The sequence below is a fragment of the Cetorhinus maximus genome, chromosome 27 (genome assembly GCF_964194155.1).
Source record: "Cetorhinus maximus chromosome 27, sCetMax3.hap1.1, whole genome shotgun sequence".
Classification (NCBI taxonomy): Eukaryota; Metazoa; Chordata; class Chondrichthyes; order Lamniformes; family Cetorhinidae; genus Cetorhinus; species Cetorhinus maximus.
The window spans coordinates 24,286,486-24,303,493 of record NC_135905.1 but is presented as its reverse complement, the minus strand read 5'-3'; the positions used below and the strand labels follow the sequence as shown (position 1 = coordinate 24,303,493).

General features: G+C 44.1%; 2 protein-coding genes across 4 annotated transcripts in view; one reads left to right on the top strand and one right to left on the bottom strand.

Moving 5' to 3' along the window:
- LOC144668643 (synaptopodin 2-like protein) overlaps nucleotides 1–436 on the bottom strand; it is a 33,818-nt gene extending 33,382 nt beyond the window's left edge. The window contains exon 1 of the mRNA XM_078530902.1: nucleotides 26–436. Within this exon, the coding sequence (XP_078387028.1) occupies nucleotides 26–136 (111 nt within the window). The 5' untranslated portion in view covers nucleotides 137–436. The remainder of the gene's footprint in view (nucleotides 1–25) is intronic.
- Nucleotides 437–5,516: 5,080 nt separating this feature from the next.
- LOC144668639 (protein transport protein Sec24C-like) overlaps nucleotides 5,517–17,008 on the top strand; it is a 76,307-nt gene continuing 64,815 nt past the window's right edge. Inside the window, exons 1-2 of one of the 3 annotated variants that reach the window (XM_078530882.1) lie at nucleotides 5,609–5,624; nucleotides 8,015–8,184. The gene's annotated coding sequence lies outside the window, so the exon portion shown is untranslated. Of the gene's footprint in view, nucleotides 5,625–6,962; nucleotides 8,185–17,008 lie in introns of those variants that run through there. The other 2 variants (XM_078530883.1, XM_078530884.1) reach the window with 2 other exon arrangements.

The window sequence follows — 17,008 nt, the reverse complement described above, 5'->3', positions numbered from 1 at the left end:
TCAGTGGGTCGCAGGGTTCTCCTACCTTGGCGACGTGGAGCGGTTTGTGTTGCTGGTGCTGGGATCCTCCCTGAAGCCTGAAGCCCCAGGGCGCTCCACCAGCGAGGGTGACGAGTGCCTCTTCAATTGTCCCCATCGCCTCTCCTGCTGCCCTTCAGCAAACGGGGGGTCCCCGAGAGCTCTCCATCGCCCTGACCTTCGCTATCATTCACATCACGATCCGCGCAGACTGCTTGCTGACTCTGGGAGGAAAGTGCGAGGCGCTCGGCTACAGTCTCCTCTCCCTGTGCAGCAATGCTGGAGCTAACATGAGGGGCTCGATCCAGTCTTGGTCGAAAGCCAGGCTTAACACATGTTGCGTCAATCTCACAGCCGCGCTGTGGAAAAATCTGAAAGGTAACTGCGAATGAGTGCCCCAGGGTTAGAAGAACGTTCGCAAGAACTCTACTGAAGGGCCGTGTCTGAATTGTCAGTACCAAGAATAATAACCTCATTTCCAAAGGCACATGTCTGGAGTGTGACATCAATAGAGACAAGGTGCCCAGTTCTCTGTCTGAGCTGAATTTTTATTTCAGAATGTTGAGTTGTTGATTTATGAAGGAACAATGCCAATTGCTGACTGATCCAGGCAAAGTTTTTATTTTGATTTGCTACAGAAATTGGCTTTGATCGTGTATTTCGAGCAGATCCTACATGCCCTCACTGCCAAGAGCAACAACAATCCTCAGAAACGCATTCATTATGCAACCTGCTGCATGCAAATTACTGCTGCACAACATTTATGGAAAACATTTTTGATTCTACAGGAATCTTTTTAAAAAAAGGCACCTCTGACAGTGCAGCACTCCCTCAGTATTGACACTGACGTGTCAGCCTGGATTTTTGTGCTCAAGTCTTTTGACCTTCTGCAGCAGAGGTGGGAGTGTGATACCAACTGAATCACAGCCAACACCGCTAAAACATTAGGTGTGATTCTAGTGTCCAATGTTGAAAGCTCCCACACCATCTTTTATGTGAACTATTTAAATGCCTCCAGTTGTAAATATAGTGAGTTATGTAGTTTTACTGCTCATAAAGGAGAGCATCCTTCAGCACCCACTCTCCTCAAACACTACCAGCCAGAAGGACAGGAACAGCAGTATCATGGGAACCATCATTTTGTTGCTCGACAAGCATCATGACGTGTTTGTAAATAACTGGTCCTTCATCATTGCTGAACCATTCCCTACCTAACACTATTCATCATTGCTGAACCATTCCCTACCTAACACTATTCATCATTGCTGAACCATTCCCTACCTAACACTATTCATCATTGCTGAACCATTCCCTACCTAACACTATTCATCATTGCTGAGCCATTCCCTACCTAACACTATTCTGAGAGCTCCTTCACCACAGATTGCAGTGGCTCAACAAGGCCCACCACCACCTTCTCAGAGAAATTAGGATGGGGAAAATGAACGCTGGTAATTGCCAGCAAAGCCACATCCCAGGAAAACATAAAATTGTACAGAAAGATTGCAAGTGATTGCGATGTTCACAGAGACATTTTTTTTTGTTGGTTTTCACACTATCCACGTTTGTCCTTGCCAGATTCCACTGGCTCCCCATCCGGCAACACCTTGACTTTGAAATCTTCAACCTGGTCTATAATTACCTCCGCAGTCTTGTTTCTCTCTCAATCTCCAGCCTTATATCCCAACTTATTGCATTGTTGTGTGTCCATCCCTTTCTCTGCTCAATCATTCTTGACAGATCTTTGTGGAATCACTGCCCACTTCCTGGAATTCTCTCTGCCTCATTCTAACCCTCCTCACCTTCTGAATCCTTTGCAAAACTTACACTTAAACCTCATCCTTGATTGACTTCCCCAGCTCTTCCAAATTTCTGAGTGCTTGCATTTTTTGCCCCTTCCTTGAAGTGCCTTGATTTTAAAGGTACTGTACTAGTGTAAGTTTCTTTTTTGTATTTTCACTCTTCATTTCCTAGAATCATAAAATTGTGACAGCAGGGAAGAAGGCTATTCAGCCCATTGTGTCCATGCTGGCTCTCCTAAGGAACAGTTCACGTCCTGTCATTCCCCTGCCCTCTCCCCACATCCCTGCACATTTCTCCTTTTCAGATATTTAGAAAATGTAGAATTTACAGCACAGCTCTGCCCATCATTTCTGCATCAGCCAAAAACTGAGTCCCCCAGCCTAACCCTAATATGGAGAGAATAATGTGTAATGGGAGGATTTGCAGGATGATGAACAGCCTGACAGGCCATGACTTGAATATTTGTTCCATGGTCATTACCATGTGGGGCTGGGGGTTTAGTCATGCAGGGCAAGGGGGCTTTATAGACTCTGACAAACTCCTACAATGATGGGAAGGCCACTAACACCACTTGGACCTGAATATCCTGCTAGTTATCAAGCCATAATTTTGGATTAGAGCTCCCAACTCCATGACCATCTGTCAGGGGTTCCAAACCTTGCATCTTTGATTCAGAAGCATGAATACTAACACTGAACCAAAGACTCCAGTCTGAGTTGTTTTAATCTTCTACCAGTTATAGGAATACCATTCACCTGTAGCAAGTTCTAAACCTTGGCTCAGTTCCCTCCTGTCATCTGCTCCGCGCTGTGCCAACTGCTAGCTCTCATGTCCCAGGGTGATTCCCCTGGATCTAAGTCTGAATTAATGAACTGTTGATGAAATTAACTGGTGCTTCCACACCTTTGGATCTCCATATTATCATCCTCTTTTCTGATATAGGTCCTGAATTTCAACTATTATTTTAAGGCTAACTTTTAGACGTCTATGTTGTCATTATAAAATAAATTCAATTGGAAAAAATATGATTAGTGTAGAATAGTTAATTATAATTTATATTTCTGCCAAGGTACAAAGACACAGATTTAACTTTATTCAGGCTCTATCTGTCTTGGATTGCATTGATTTTGCCCAGAAGCAAGTTCTGCACCTGTGTGTTGAAATGGAAGTACAGTAGATCATCTCATAGGTATTAAGAGTCCCTGGGTGGGAATGCAGTTACTTTTAAACATTTAAATCAAAACCAGGGATTTATGTGTCCAACAAAAACAATGCACATTAAATAGGTACGTGCACTTATAACAGATAAGTTATTCCTGTCACCAGCCATGCTTCAAACACAATTTTCAAACTCACTTTGATAACTCACTGGACATATAATCCATGTGGGTTTAAACCAAAATGGTGATGTGAGAGTGTATTATCCAGGCTGCTTCTCTCTGGAGTCAGGTCAGAACTAAATATAAAGTTGCAGTGTACACAAAGCCCTGTATCATGTCAGTTTAACGTCACTCAACTATGTTCCAAATTAATCTCCCACTATCTCTGCGGTGTGTGTCCTGCGACTGATTAGTCAGTACCACTGCCGCCAGTCACTGCATGTTATCAGTGAGACAAGCTGCTTAATTCGCCTGCTGACTACTTCCTCTATCAGTTTGATGTTTCCTGTCTCAAATGATGTCTGAAATTTCCTAAAACATGATAGATATATAAACTAATCAGAGACAAAGTAACACACACTAAATGCCTAAGTCATCTATTTATTCATCAAGAATCAAAAATTATTGTCTCACTCCAGAGATTTGAGTACATAATCTAGGATGACACTCCAATGCAGTGCCAAGGGAGTGTTGCACTGTCAGAGGAATCGGCTTTTTGATGAGACATTAAACCAGCAAATCTGATAACACTTCAAAAATATTTCATTGACTGTAAAGCGTTTTAGGGGGTCCTGAGGTTCTGAAAGACAGCAGCTCCCAAACCCAGGACCTTTATCACCTAGAAGAATAAGAGCAGCAGGTACATGGGAACACCACCACCAGCAAGTTCATCCAAGCCACACACCATCCTGACTTGGCACTACATCACTGTTCCTTCACTGTCACTGGGGCAAGAAACTGGAACTCGCTCCCTAACAGCACCAATAGCACATGAACTGCAGGAGTTCAAGAAGACCACCTTCTCAAGGCTAATTAGGGATGGACAATAAATGCTGGCCTTGCCAGTGACATCCACATCCCATGAATTACAAGGTGCTATATAAATGCCAGTTCTTCCTTCCAGATAGGAGGGAAGGCTTTTTATGACAATGTGTTTGGCAAAGGGGAGAGGGTATGGACAGGTGTCCAGGGTTTGGTACTCTTTTCACATTGGATAAACTGGAACCTGTAGCTAAACTGGAGGACAAATGCAGCACTCCCACATTACTGCACTGAATTTTCAGTCCAGTTTAACTGGCCTGTTAATAGAATTTGAACCCACAGTCTTCCAACTAAAAACACCATGGAGAGATGATGGTGCAGTAGTAATGTTACTACACTAAGAATCCAAAGATACTGGGTACATGGATTCAAATCCTTGTATAGCAACTGCTGAAATTTAAATTCAATTAGTAAATTTGGAATATAAAGCCAGACTTAGTAATGGTGACTATGAAACCATTGTTGATTTTTGTAAAAACCCATCTGGTTTAAGGAAGCAAATCAGCCTACATGTGACTCCAGACCCACAGCAATGTGGTTGACTCTTAACCTTCCTCTAAAAAGGCCCAGCAAGCCACTCAGTTCAAGGGCAATTAGGGATGGGCAACAAATGCTGGCCTTGCCAGTGCTGCCCACATAAAAGAATAAAAAAACCCTGGAGCTTGAGGCCAGGAATTGTTTAAACCACATGGGCTGATCTGGGCAATAGTGATATTTATTTTCATTCAAGATGAACTGTATTGGACACAGGTTAAGTCCTGGCTGACCTCGTCATGGTGGTCTTACGCTAGTGAAGTTACATGCGACTTTTCCAGACAGGCCAGCTGTCTAGTAACCCTATAATTTTGTTTTTAATTTGAAAGTGAAGAGTATATATTTTACACTGACGATCTTCTGTGATAGCGGGATGAATTGAATCGCAATTTCAAAGAACTGGCAGTCACAATGAATTGATTGGCTTCCTTCTGTTCTGTAAGATTCTATGAACCTATTTTAACAGATGTGTGCAAATCCTCTGAGAACTCTCTCTGGGACTGAATGAGATCTGAAGGTGCAAGGAAGGAAAAAAAAATAGACAAAAAATAGTACATGTACATGGAATTCAGCGACAGCTGCTCCTTTTGACTATAGAGACAGCACCGACTGGTTGGGCTGAATGGCCTGTGTCCTGCTGCACTGTCAATGTCAAGTTACGTTGCCGGGTTCAAGTCTGTGTTCCCACCTTTTCGGGCAACAGCGATTGGTCGTACGTACATGATTGACACCCCGATCTGAATTGTGATTGGTGATTTGTCCCTTCGATCCACAAAGAGTCTGAATGGTCATCTGGAGGGACAGGAGTGACCAACAAGTGAGCCACGTCACCCACCAGCCACACTGAGTGAAGGACAGAGGCAGCAGGACCGATTCCCGACAACCGGACACCGCCGCTTCGGATGGGGCGGCACTGCGCCTGCGCAACATCCGGGAGCCTGGCGCCGCCGCCGCCGCTGCCAAGGGGAAGGGGCGGGGTTTGTTTACGTCATCGCGTCGGGTGCGTGAGGCCGTGACCGAGGACGTGGCAGCGCCAGAGAGACCGGGAGAGAGAGCGGGGGGACGGCGGTGAGTGAGCGGGGGAGAGAGGATCTCTCGGCGGGGCGGGGGATGAGGAAGAGGAGGAGGAGGTCTCGGCCCTCCGGCCCAGCCCATGATCCAGGCCCCAGCCCGGGCCCCCCCTCCCGTTCACCTCAGAGCAAGGCCCAGGCTCAAGCCCCAGGCTCAGCCTTTCTTCCTGGGCCCGGCCTTAAAGGGCGAGACTCGGATCAGTCGCCTCCGCTGCTCCTCCCCCCGGTGTCGGCAGCGGAGCCTCGGTCCCTGTGAACCCTCCCCTTCCCAACACTAATCCCGCCAGACGCTCCCCAAAATATCTCCCCTGACATTGAAAACACCCCCAGTGCCCCCCACACTCACCGCCGCCCTCATTCATTGTCCCCTCCAAACCCCCCCTCGCCTCCCCCCACTCACCTCTCCTCCAAACCCCCCCTCGCCTCCCCCCACTCACCTCTCCTCCAAACCCCCCCTCGCCTCCCATTCAAACCCCCCCACTCGCCTTCCCTCCAAACCTCCCATTCACCCCCCCCAAAACCCCCCCACTCGCCTCCCCTCCAAACCCCACCACTCCCCTCCCCCCAAAACCCCCCCACTCGCCTCCCCTCCAAACTTCCCATTCACCCCCCCAAACCTCCCATTCAAACCCCCCCACTCGCCTCCCATTCAAACCCCCCCATTCGCCTCCCCTCCAAACCCCACCACTCGCCTCCCCTCCAAACCCCCCCCACTCGCCTCCCCTCCAAACCCCCCCCACTCGCCTCCCCTCCAAAACCCTCCATTCGCCTCCCCTCCAAATCCCCCCATTCGCCTCCCCTCCAAAACCCCCCATTCACCTCCCCTCCAAAACCCCCGCTCGCCTCCCCTCCAAAACCCCCCCGCTCGCCTCCCCTCCAAAACCCCCCCCGCTCACCTCCCCTCCAAAACCCCCCCGCTCGCCTCCCCTCCAAAACCCCCCCCGCTCACCTCCCCTCCAAAACCCCCCCGCTCGCCTCCCCTCCAAAACCCCCCCGCTCGCCTCCCCTCCAAAACCCCCCCCGCTCGCCTCCCCTCCAAAACCCCCCCCGCTCACCTCCCCTCCAAAGCCCCCCCCGCTCGCCTCTCCTCCAAACCCCCCCCCTCGCCTCCCTTCCAAACCCTCCCCGCTCGCCTCCCCTCCAAAACCCCCCCCCCCCGCTCGCCTCTCCTCCAAAAGTCCCCGCTCACTTCCCCTCCAAAAGTCCCTGCTCCAACTTGCTGCCAATCCAATACCCATTTTTCTAACAGCAATCCCCTTCCTAGAATTTGCTTCTTAACAGCACTGTGGGTGTACTTACACTGCATGGACTGCAGCAGTTCCAGAAGGCAGCTCACCATCGTCTTCTGCCATAGAGGGAGTGCAATGGATATTCACCAGACTCATCCCTGGAATGGTGCGATGGAGTTATGAGGACAGATTGAGGAGACTGGTCCTGTATTCTCTAGAGTTTTGAAGAATGGGAGCTGATCTCTTTGAAACTTACAAAACTCTTACAGGGCGTGACAGGGTAAAAGTAGATAGGTTGTTTCCCCTGGCTAGTGAGTCTAGAACCAGCGGACACAGTCTCAGGATGAGGGGCAGGCCATTTAAGTCTGAGGTGAGGAATTTCTTCGCTCAGAGGATGATGAATGTTTGGAATTCTTTACCCCAGAGGGTTGTGGAAGCTCAAACATTGAGCATGTTCAAGACAGGAATCATTAGATCTCTGGACACTAATCAAGGGACATGGGGATAGTGGGGAAAAATGGCATAGAGGTAGATGATCAGCCGTGATCTGTTTGAATGGCAGGGCAGGCTCGGTGAGCCGAATGCCTTCTCCTATGTTCCTGTGTTCTCAAGGCAATAAATGCTGGCCTAGCCAGCCACGCTTACATACTGTGAAGGAAAAATCACTTCCTCCAAAATACTCCGTCATCTGACAGTAATGCTCAACCCATTCCCACCCAACCATACTCCATCACCCCCCAACATTAATCCATGGCCCTGAATACCCACAATCGATCCCCGAATCCTATTAACCTTCATCACAAATACTCTCCCTCCACCACCCCTTGTACCCTCAAATCCTCTGAACCTTCACACCTGAATACACGCTCTCCCTCTCAGCCACTTTTTCACCAAACTATAGTTTGAAATCTCACTGTAAGGCAGGCTTCCCTTGGCTCAGTTTGAGTCAGAGAGTTCTGAGTTCAAACTCCACTCCAGGGACTGGTGCAATCTGAAGCAAGGACTTGCATTTATATAACACCTACAATCTCATGTCTCAAATGAAGTACTTTTGAACTGTGGTCACTGATGTAATGTACAAAATGCTGTTTTAGCAATGCTATTTGAGGAATAAATATTGGCTAGGATGCTAGTGAGAACTCCTCTGCTCTTCAAATAGGACCTTTTACCTCCAGCTTAGAGGGCAGTTGGGGCCTCAGTTTAACGTCTCACCAGAAAGATAGCACCTTTGACAGTGCAGCACTCCCTCAGTACTGTGGTGGAGTGTCAGCCTACATTTTGTGCAGAAGTGTCTGGAGTCTGTCGTGAATTCACAATCTTCTGACTCAGGTGAGAAAGTGACCCACTGAGCCACGGCTAGTGCCAAATGTGTAGAAATGCAATTTTTGTTTAACCTGCATTGTTTCTCTTGCACAGTGCAAAAGTTTGGTGGGGAAAAAGCAATTTTCTTTGTTCTTGATTAGTTCTTCGCAAAACTGCACTGATATTTCTACTCATTCAAATTGATAGTAGGATGATCAGCTACAAGAAAACTTGAGAGCTTGATGCAGTAATTTATTGTTTGCCATGCTGAGAGTTTAAGATTGTCACATAGTTTGGCTGGTGAATTCTGTTTCATCAAATTGTGGTGCATCCAAGTATTGCGAGCTCCAGAGTCTCTAAACACCCAAAGCTTGGTGATAAATGTGATCTTCCTACTAAACTGGACACTAACATTTCATCATGCTGAGCGTACTGATGGTGTAGTCCCTGTAAATCCATGGCCATTTGATCATTGTCCATCACTCTCATCCCTTTTTCTGAATGTGTATATCCCAGTAGGACATCTGTCATTTCAAGTCACTGGTTTGGGAACAGATCTCGAACCATCAACTGAAGCCAAAGTTGTTCTACATTTCAGCACTGGAAATAATTTCCAGCTAGGCTCTTCGCTGATGGTTATATTTCTGTCACCAGCTGGGGTTTGAAATGATTCCTTGTCTGATTTGAGGTTGTCAATGAACCAAAACTTTCTAGCTTGATATTGTAAAAGCAAAGCTGTCCTTTTGGTTCTCACTTTGCATCTTGTTCCCAGGTTTTATTCCCCCCATCCTGACTGCTCATGCTCTTTCAAGCTGAATTGACAGTGTGCAGTCTTTCTATAAAGAGATAGCACAGAAGGAGGCCACTCAGCCCATTATGCCTGTTCCAGCTCTTTGAAAGAGCTATTCAGTTAGTCCTTTTCAAATATTTATCCAGTTCCCTATTGAAAGTTGCAATTGGATCTGCTTCCACCGCCCTTTCACACAATACATTCCAATCAACTGCATTAAAACAATTCTCCTCCTCCCTTGGTGCCTGTTTGATTGTGAGCTAACCTTCAAACCCCACATTTAGACCACCAGCTAGAAAATATTGTCTCTTTCTGTCTGTTCTGTACCCCTGTAAATATTTTTGCTGCCATTGGCCTCAAGTTCTCCAGCTGTCTCCTCTCAAGCCTCCTGAGCTCAGCTTACCTCGCCTCACCTCAATTCAAATACTTGCCACATCCTATCACCTATTAAGTCCTGCTTACATGGCTTTTGACACCTGCATTATTTCCTGGTCCTGCAGCATAGTGATTTTAATACGTCTGTCTTTCACCTTCCAGCGGCCACACCGGCAACCCAGCTCTGCAATCTCCTCTACCTGTTTAATGCTCACCCATTGCTCCCCCTGGACCATTGGTAGCAGTGCTTTCAGTCATCACAGCACTCTGGATTTCTCTCCCTAAGCCTTGCTGCATTGTCACATTTCTGTGCACTTGCCAAAGCTACTCAGGCCAACCTTTCCTAACTCTTCTTCCAACTCCATATTTCCCCCTGTGAGTTGATAATGTTTTATGATTTTAACCCAAAGTTTACCTTGGAATACCTGGACAGAACTTGATAGTGAAAACCTCTGTGGCTGGCTTTGCTGCCTGAACTACTCCTTTCAGTTGGAATTTAATTTTCAATTTTTCATAGTTTGTACTATCATCACTAACTAGTTGGAATTAATTTGAGTAAATATTTCAAAGAATACCATTTTTAAAAAGATTGTTTGCTTTTAAATTAGACAACACTTGCAGATATTAACCTCAAAAGGAATCATTATTTGCTGCCATTTCCGATCATGAAGACAATTAAACACCATATGCCTCTGCTTTTTGTAATGATCATCAGAATTGTATAATTATAGTTACAACTAATTGCTTTGTCAGTTGGACATGAAAGGATGTGACGCATGCTCCTGTTAGAATGACTTGACTGCCCCAAGTCCCACTGAATTCAGTGCGCAAAGAATTAGGCAGTTTGAAGCAGTTAACTTATGGAGAAAGTAATTCATCAGAGTGTGTTAATTTAGTAATTTTTTTTATTTGTTCATGGGATGTGGGCACGCTGGCTAGGCCAGCATTTATTGCCATCCCTTGTTCAGAGGGCATCAGTCACATTGCTGTCGGTCTGGAGTCACACATAGGCAGATTTCCTTCCCTAAAGGACATTAGCAAACCAGATTGGTTTTACAACAATCGGCAATGGTTTTGTGGTCATCATCAGACTTTTTTTTATTGAATTCAAATTCCACCATCTGCTGTGGCGGGATTCGAACCCAGGTGCCCAGAGCATTACCCTGGATCTCTAGAATACCAGCCCAGCGACAGTACCCAATTGCATTTTGGAGAGAGATTAAAAAGATCAAGACTTAATATTTGTGATCTCACTGGTTCTGTCTGTCTCTGATTTGTTTCTTTGGCCACAGTCTGTTAATAAGCAGTCTTATTACGCAATGTCAATTGGACTGAAATATTTTCTTTCTGTCGTGCTCTCGTCTTTTTGGTTTTTACTTTTCATCAAGCTGTCACTACTTTCTCTCCCAGTGCGTTGCTGTTTACTCATATGGTTCTGGCATTCCTCACTGTCGCCACTCTGTTTATGTGGCATAAACTTGCAACAAGGCTTAGCGTATTAAATAATAAAGACAGGCTGAATAAACTCTCATTCTGTTTGTATTCCCTTGAGTTTATAAGATTGAGTAGTGATCTGATCGAGGATTTAAAATATTTAAAGGGTTTGATACAGTGAAACAATTTCCTCTGGTGGGGAACAAAGGAGCAGCATTAAAGCTTGACTGTTGAGTAGGGAAATTAGGAAGCATGTTGATGCAAATGAGCATAGAAATTTGGAATTCTTCCCTCCACAAGGCTTTGAATGTTGACACAATTGAAGGTTTTGAGACTAAACAGTCGATTTTATTTTTGTATCAAGTGATATGCAACTGAGGCAAGCGATTGAGGTTGAGATTCAGATCAACAGGATCTAATTAGGTAACGGATCAGACTAGGCTGAATGGCCTCCTCCTGTTCCAGTTCCAGAGGCTACTGTCAGCAGCTGTACAATATCCTAGACAGTTAGTGAATAACAGGTGAAATCTGTAGCAGTGAAAACACTTCGGAATTTAGCATTTCATCTTCTTGCTTCCAAATATACTGCATAATGGTCTCTCTTTTTTAATGTATAATCCAGAAATATGGCTTGTGTGTTTCTGTTGCACAATTCAGCCTGTCCCAAAGGAGTGCGAGTTTGAGAGAAAATATTTCTTGGAACACAAACAGATGGACGTCTTAAGAATTAAATATGCCAGAATCAGAACTGCACTGACGGAACTGAGAGGGGGTAATCTTGTCAGCAGAACTTTGAAATCTGAAGAATTGATGAATAGTTTGAGAGGAATGGCTGAGTAATGGTCAGCTCAAAAGCAGCAGCATTCATCACTGGTCACAGGGATCCAGGATCTCTGTAAGATGGGTTTTCCCTTTCCCAATGTCAGTTTGAATCTATTGCAATGTCAGGGGACCTTCTGGTATCCAGCAATAGTAATACGATCAAGAAGGACCAGTTACACTGAAGTATTCTGACAGACAACAAACCAGAAAGTCACTCTTGATCAAAAGTTTATCAAGTGTGTGAAATAAATGTGAACGTACACATGGGGTGAAGATAAAAGCTGAAATATAATGAACTTTTAAGAAAATTAAATGACAGATTTTTCCCTCAAGACAAAAACTTATATTTTTAGATTTTCTTAAAAGTTTTTGTCTTGAGGGAAAAATCTGTCATTCCAGAGATATCAAATTAGTTTTTCAGGGCCAGTAAGGGTGTTTGGCAGTAATCATGAGTCTATTACACTATTAAAAACCCAGTTCCTAATGGAATGTTAGCCTTTATCGCAAGAGGATTTGAGTACAAGAGTAGTGAAGTCTTTCTTCAGTCGTATAGAAGCACCTGGAGTACTGTGTGCAGTTTTGGTCCCCTTGCCTCAGAAAGGATATTATTGCCATGGAGGGAGTTCAACGAAGGTTCACCAGACTTGTTCCGGGGATGGAGGGACTGTCTTATGAAGAGAGATTGGGGAAGCTGGGCCTGTATTCTATACAGTTTCAAAGAATGAAAGGTGAAACCTGCAAAATACTTAATGGAATAAACAGGGCAGATACCCTGGTTGTGGAGTCTAGAACAAGGGGACACAGTTTCAGAATAAGGGGGAAGCCACTTAGGACTGAGATGAGGAGAAATTCTTCACTCAGAGGTTGTGAATATTTGGAATTCTCTACCCCAGAGGGCTGTGGAAGCTCAGTCATTGAGTATGTTTAAGGTAAAGATTTCTGATTAACAATAACAAAGGGTTATGGGGATTGCTTGGGTAAAAGGCATTGAAGTGTTCGATCAGCCATGATTGGATTGAATGGTGGAGCAGGCTCGATGGGCTGAATGGCTTTCTGTTCCTATGTTACACCAAGTCGCATCTAATTAACAAAACATAAGCCCTTTAAGAGGTTTTACAGCTAAACTTCAGTTCAGTGATTCTGAATTGATTAGCCTGGGAGGTCTGAACAGCGCATCTTCTGGAGAAGCATGGAATGACTGGCAGAACTTCCGAAATTGCCATCGGTTTGGTGGAATAATGATGGCGGACACTGACAGTTTCACCATCATTACCACCACAAAACCTGGGCAAACATTGTTCTGTCTGGGAAGTTGTATTCATGGCAACAAAATGTTATTTTGTTTGGAGGTTGAGGTCATGAGCTGATTTTAGTAATCTCCGCTTTTCACTGGTCATTAACTGCAACAGTCTAACTTTGAGTAAGTTTCTTTTTCCAGAGTAAATAAACTCAATATTCCATGTGTGAGCTATCCTGACAGGTGGAACGCATGTTTCTCAGTTTAGCATCCATTTGTGTATTATTGGCCGCAATCACATTAACTTCTGCATGGCACTTAGTTTACAGCTCTTCTTGAACTGAAGTCTGTTTTGTTGCTCTTAATACAACCACTGCTGTTGCAACTGTAAAAAAAAAGCTTGAGGCAGAATCTTTACAGTCCCTGATTAGAATTGGCCACGGTAAAATAAAGACACGAAGATGGACTTGCATTTATTTACAGCCTTTCGCGATTCCCGGATATCCTAAAGTGCAGCTGTGATGAGAAATAATTGCTGAACTGAAACTGGCAAGGCTGCCTTACCTCTCTGCGCATTTCCCACTTTGCCCTGTGACCCATCCTGCTGTACAGTGCATTGTCCTTCAGTGCTTGTGACATTGCTGTGTGTCTGAGTGTCTTGATTCAAGTATGTAAGTTGTATCAAACTTAGCTTTTCTATTTTGTTTTGCCCATCCACGCTGTGTTGGATTGCTCACCTCAGAACCTGTTGCGATCTTTTCTGTCCACCTCAGGCCTTGACCTCTGAAATGTGTTCTTATTTAAATGTTTAAACTTTTTGTTTCTTAAAAAACGTTGATTCTTTCAGGAAAACTGCGTGACCTGATGCCCATTTTCTGTTAAGCAGTTAAATACTTTTCCTGTTTTCAATTTTCTGTGAGTTGACTCTTCTAAAAGCTGTAGGTACAGGTTGAATAACAAGATGTTACAAGTATTTCCCAGGGGTGTGAGCAATTCTGCAGTTTCCCAATGAGCTGCCTCAGTTTAGTCATTGGTATGCTCCCTGTGGGGATAATTGTATTCATTATTTCTGATTATATACAGTAAATCTACAGTCTTCTTGGTTAAAATGCTTGGGGTTAATCAAGCTGGTATTGATGGGGAATTCACAGTCATAGTCCTGCAGAGTGACTGCACTATTGTAGACTAAGATTAGTACAGGAAAACTAAGTGAGGAGCACTAAAAGCAGGAACTCCATGTGTAACATCACGAGAGTGCAGATTTTGTCAGTTAGTAGGTTGGCTGATATTCTGTTCTGGTATTGGGGCAATATATGCACGGACAGTTTGGTATAATGAGTTTTATTTCTAAACTATAATTGTAGATTAACATATTGTGTGCTATTCTTCCTGCCAGTAGGAATTGTGTGCCTGGCATTCAGTGTCAGTTTGGACAAAAATGTGGACAATTCTGTGTGATACTGAAAACCTAGAAATACACCTTTGAAATCTTTGTATATTTCAATCCGAAAAGATTTTGTGCAACCCTTATCTTGGGAACAGAATAGTCTGAACATTAATAAGGCAATGAATGGATGATCAGGAGTTTAGTTAGATTATAATAGAGTCCCTGTCAATGGGCACATAAAACTACAAGTCTGTTTGCTGCTGGCCAACTTCAGAAAGTTGCCACCACTTGGTATATGCTGTCCTCTTTACATGTACAGTACACCAAGTAATCACATTTTTAACTTGCATTGATGGCAGCAACTTGAGAGACCTTGTTCCAAATGTGAGGTTTTATATGATTGTTGTTTTGGAATTGTTTTATCTTAAGGTAACATAGAGAAATGAAGTGGTCATGGATGTACTGTGCTTGGATTTCCAGAAGACACTTGAAAAGGTGCCACATCGAATGTTATTGCGGAAAATAAAAGCTCATGGTGTAGGGGGTAACATATTGACATGGATAGAAGATTGGCTAGCTAACTGGAAATAGAATACATATAAATGGGTCATTTTCTGATTGGCAAGATGTAATGAATGGTGTGGCACAGGGCTCAGTGCTGGGGCCTCACATGTTCACAATTTATGTGACTTCGATGAAGGGTTCGAAGGTATGGTTGCTAAATTTGCTGATCACATAAAGCAGGTAGGAAAGTAAGTTGCTAACAGGATATAAGGAGGCTACAAAGGGATATAGATAAGTTAGGTGAGTGGGCAAAGATCAGGCAAATGGAGTATGATGTGGAAGAATGTGAAATTGTCCATTTTGGCAGGAAGAATAAAAAAGGTGAGAGATTGCAGAGTATTGAAATGCAGAGGGATCTAGTTGTTCCAAGTGCATAAATTGCAAAAGGTTAGGCAGGCACAGCAAGTAATTAGGAAAGCTAATGGAATGTTATTGTTTATTGCGAGGGGAATTGAATATAAAAGTAGGGAGGTAATATTTCAGTTTTAAAGGGCAGTGATGAGACCACATCTGGAGTACTGTGTACAGTATTGATCTTATTTACGGAAGGATATAAATGCGTTGGAAGAAGTTAGAAAAGGTTTATTAGACTAATACCTGGAATGGGCAGGCTGTTTTATGAGGAAAGGCTGAATAGGTAAGGCTTGTATCTGCTGGAGTTTAAAAGAGTAAGAGGCGACTTGATTGAAACATAAGATCCTGAGGGGTCTTGAAAGGGTGGATGTGGCAGGGATGTTCCTGTTGTGGGAGAACCTAGAACTAGAGGTCTCTGTTTAAAAATAAGGGGTCGCCCATTTAAGACAGAGATGGGGCAATTTTTTTTCTCTTGAGTCTTGAGGTACGTCATGAGTCTTTGGAACTCACTTCCTCAAAAGGCAAAGCCTTTGAATATTTTTAAGGCAGAGGTGGATAGATTCTTGATAAGCAAGGGGCTGAAAGGTTATCAACAGGCAGGAATGTGAAGTTGAGGTTAAAATCAGATCAGTCATGATCTTATTGAATAGCAGAGCGAGTTCCAAAGGATCTTATGTTTCAATCAAGTCGCCTCTTACTCTTTTAAACTCCAGCAGATACAAGCCTTACCTGTTCAGCCTTTCCTCATAAAACAGCCTGCCCATTCCAGGTATTAGTCTAGTAAACCTTTTCTAACTTCTTCCAATGCATTCACATCCTTCTGTAAATAAGGAGATGAGTGGCTTACTCTTCCTAATTTGTACGTCTGTATGTGACCTGTTCTGAATTCTGCTGACGGCAACTATGGGTGACCTGGGTATTAACAATTAAAGGGGGGACCCAGGTTGTTTCACTCGGAAGAAGGTGAAAGATATGTAAACAATGACCAAAGCATTTGTGCGGACACTGAACGTTGACTGTTGGTCTCCAAAGTCCCAGAAAGGTGTTGGGAATGTCAGGTTTGGTAAATGGTTATACCTTAATTATCTATTTAATTTCAAGATAAAATGAAGTTGGGAGTCTAATCATGTCTACCCTGAAACAAGGCCCGAGGCGATTCAGGTTGCCATGGAGATGGCTTTGAGAGGGAAAGAGTGCATAGGAAGTCATTGTAGGATCGGATTACAAGGTTCTCCTAAAAGGTGTCCCTGCATTTCGCGGACAGGGCAGTCTGCCAGGAACTGAGGGGGAGCAAATAGAGGCGGCGTGTTTCAATGGCTCACGGTGCAGGAATGTGGTGGGAGCTTGTGCTCGGATTGGCAAATTGGTGAGGATTTGAAACAAGGCTGGAAGATTCGCCTAGCTTGAGCTAGAGGGTAAATCTTGAAAATCCTGATTGTGAAAGACAGTCTGGGGTTGAACGTTTCCAGGCCGGGAATGGGGAAGGCTCAGGAGCTAAGAATCACTTTAGACTGGTTCAGGGAGAACTGAATGCCTACTTGAGGGGAAGTGTTACCATGGAATGGGAAATGTTTGGTCGATTTAAATGTTAAAAGGAAAAATTTTGGTTCTGTAGTTGAAAGAATAAGTTGCCTACAAAAATAGTGTTCAGTCAATGTTACTTTGAGTTTGTTGCAGTAAAAGTTGTAAAACTTGAAATCTTGCTGTTTAAGTTGGTCACTGGAAATTCAAATTTCTTTTGAAAAGTTATTAGTCTCTACGGAGATTGTAACAATCTTGAGTTGATATAGGCACTGAGCATAGTTTAGGAAGGAGGGCTATGTCCATCAGGTTGTTAGAGGTTTTAGTAGGCACTAAGTGACTGAATGATCTCTCCTCTGATGGTGGA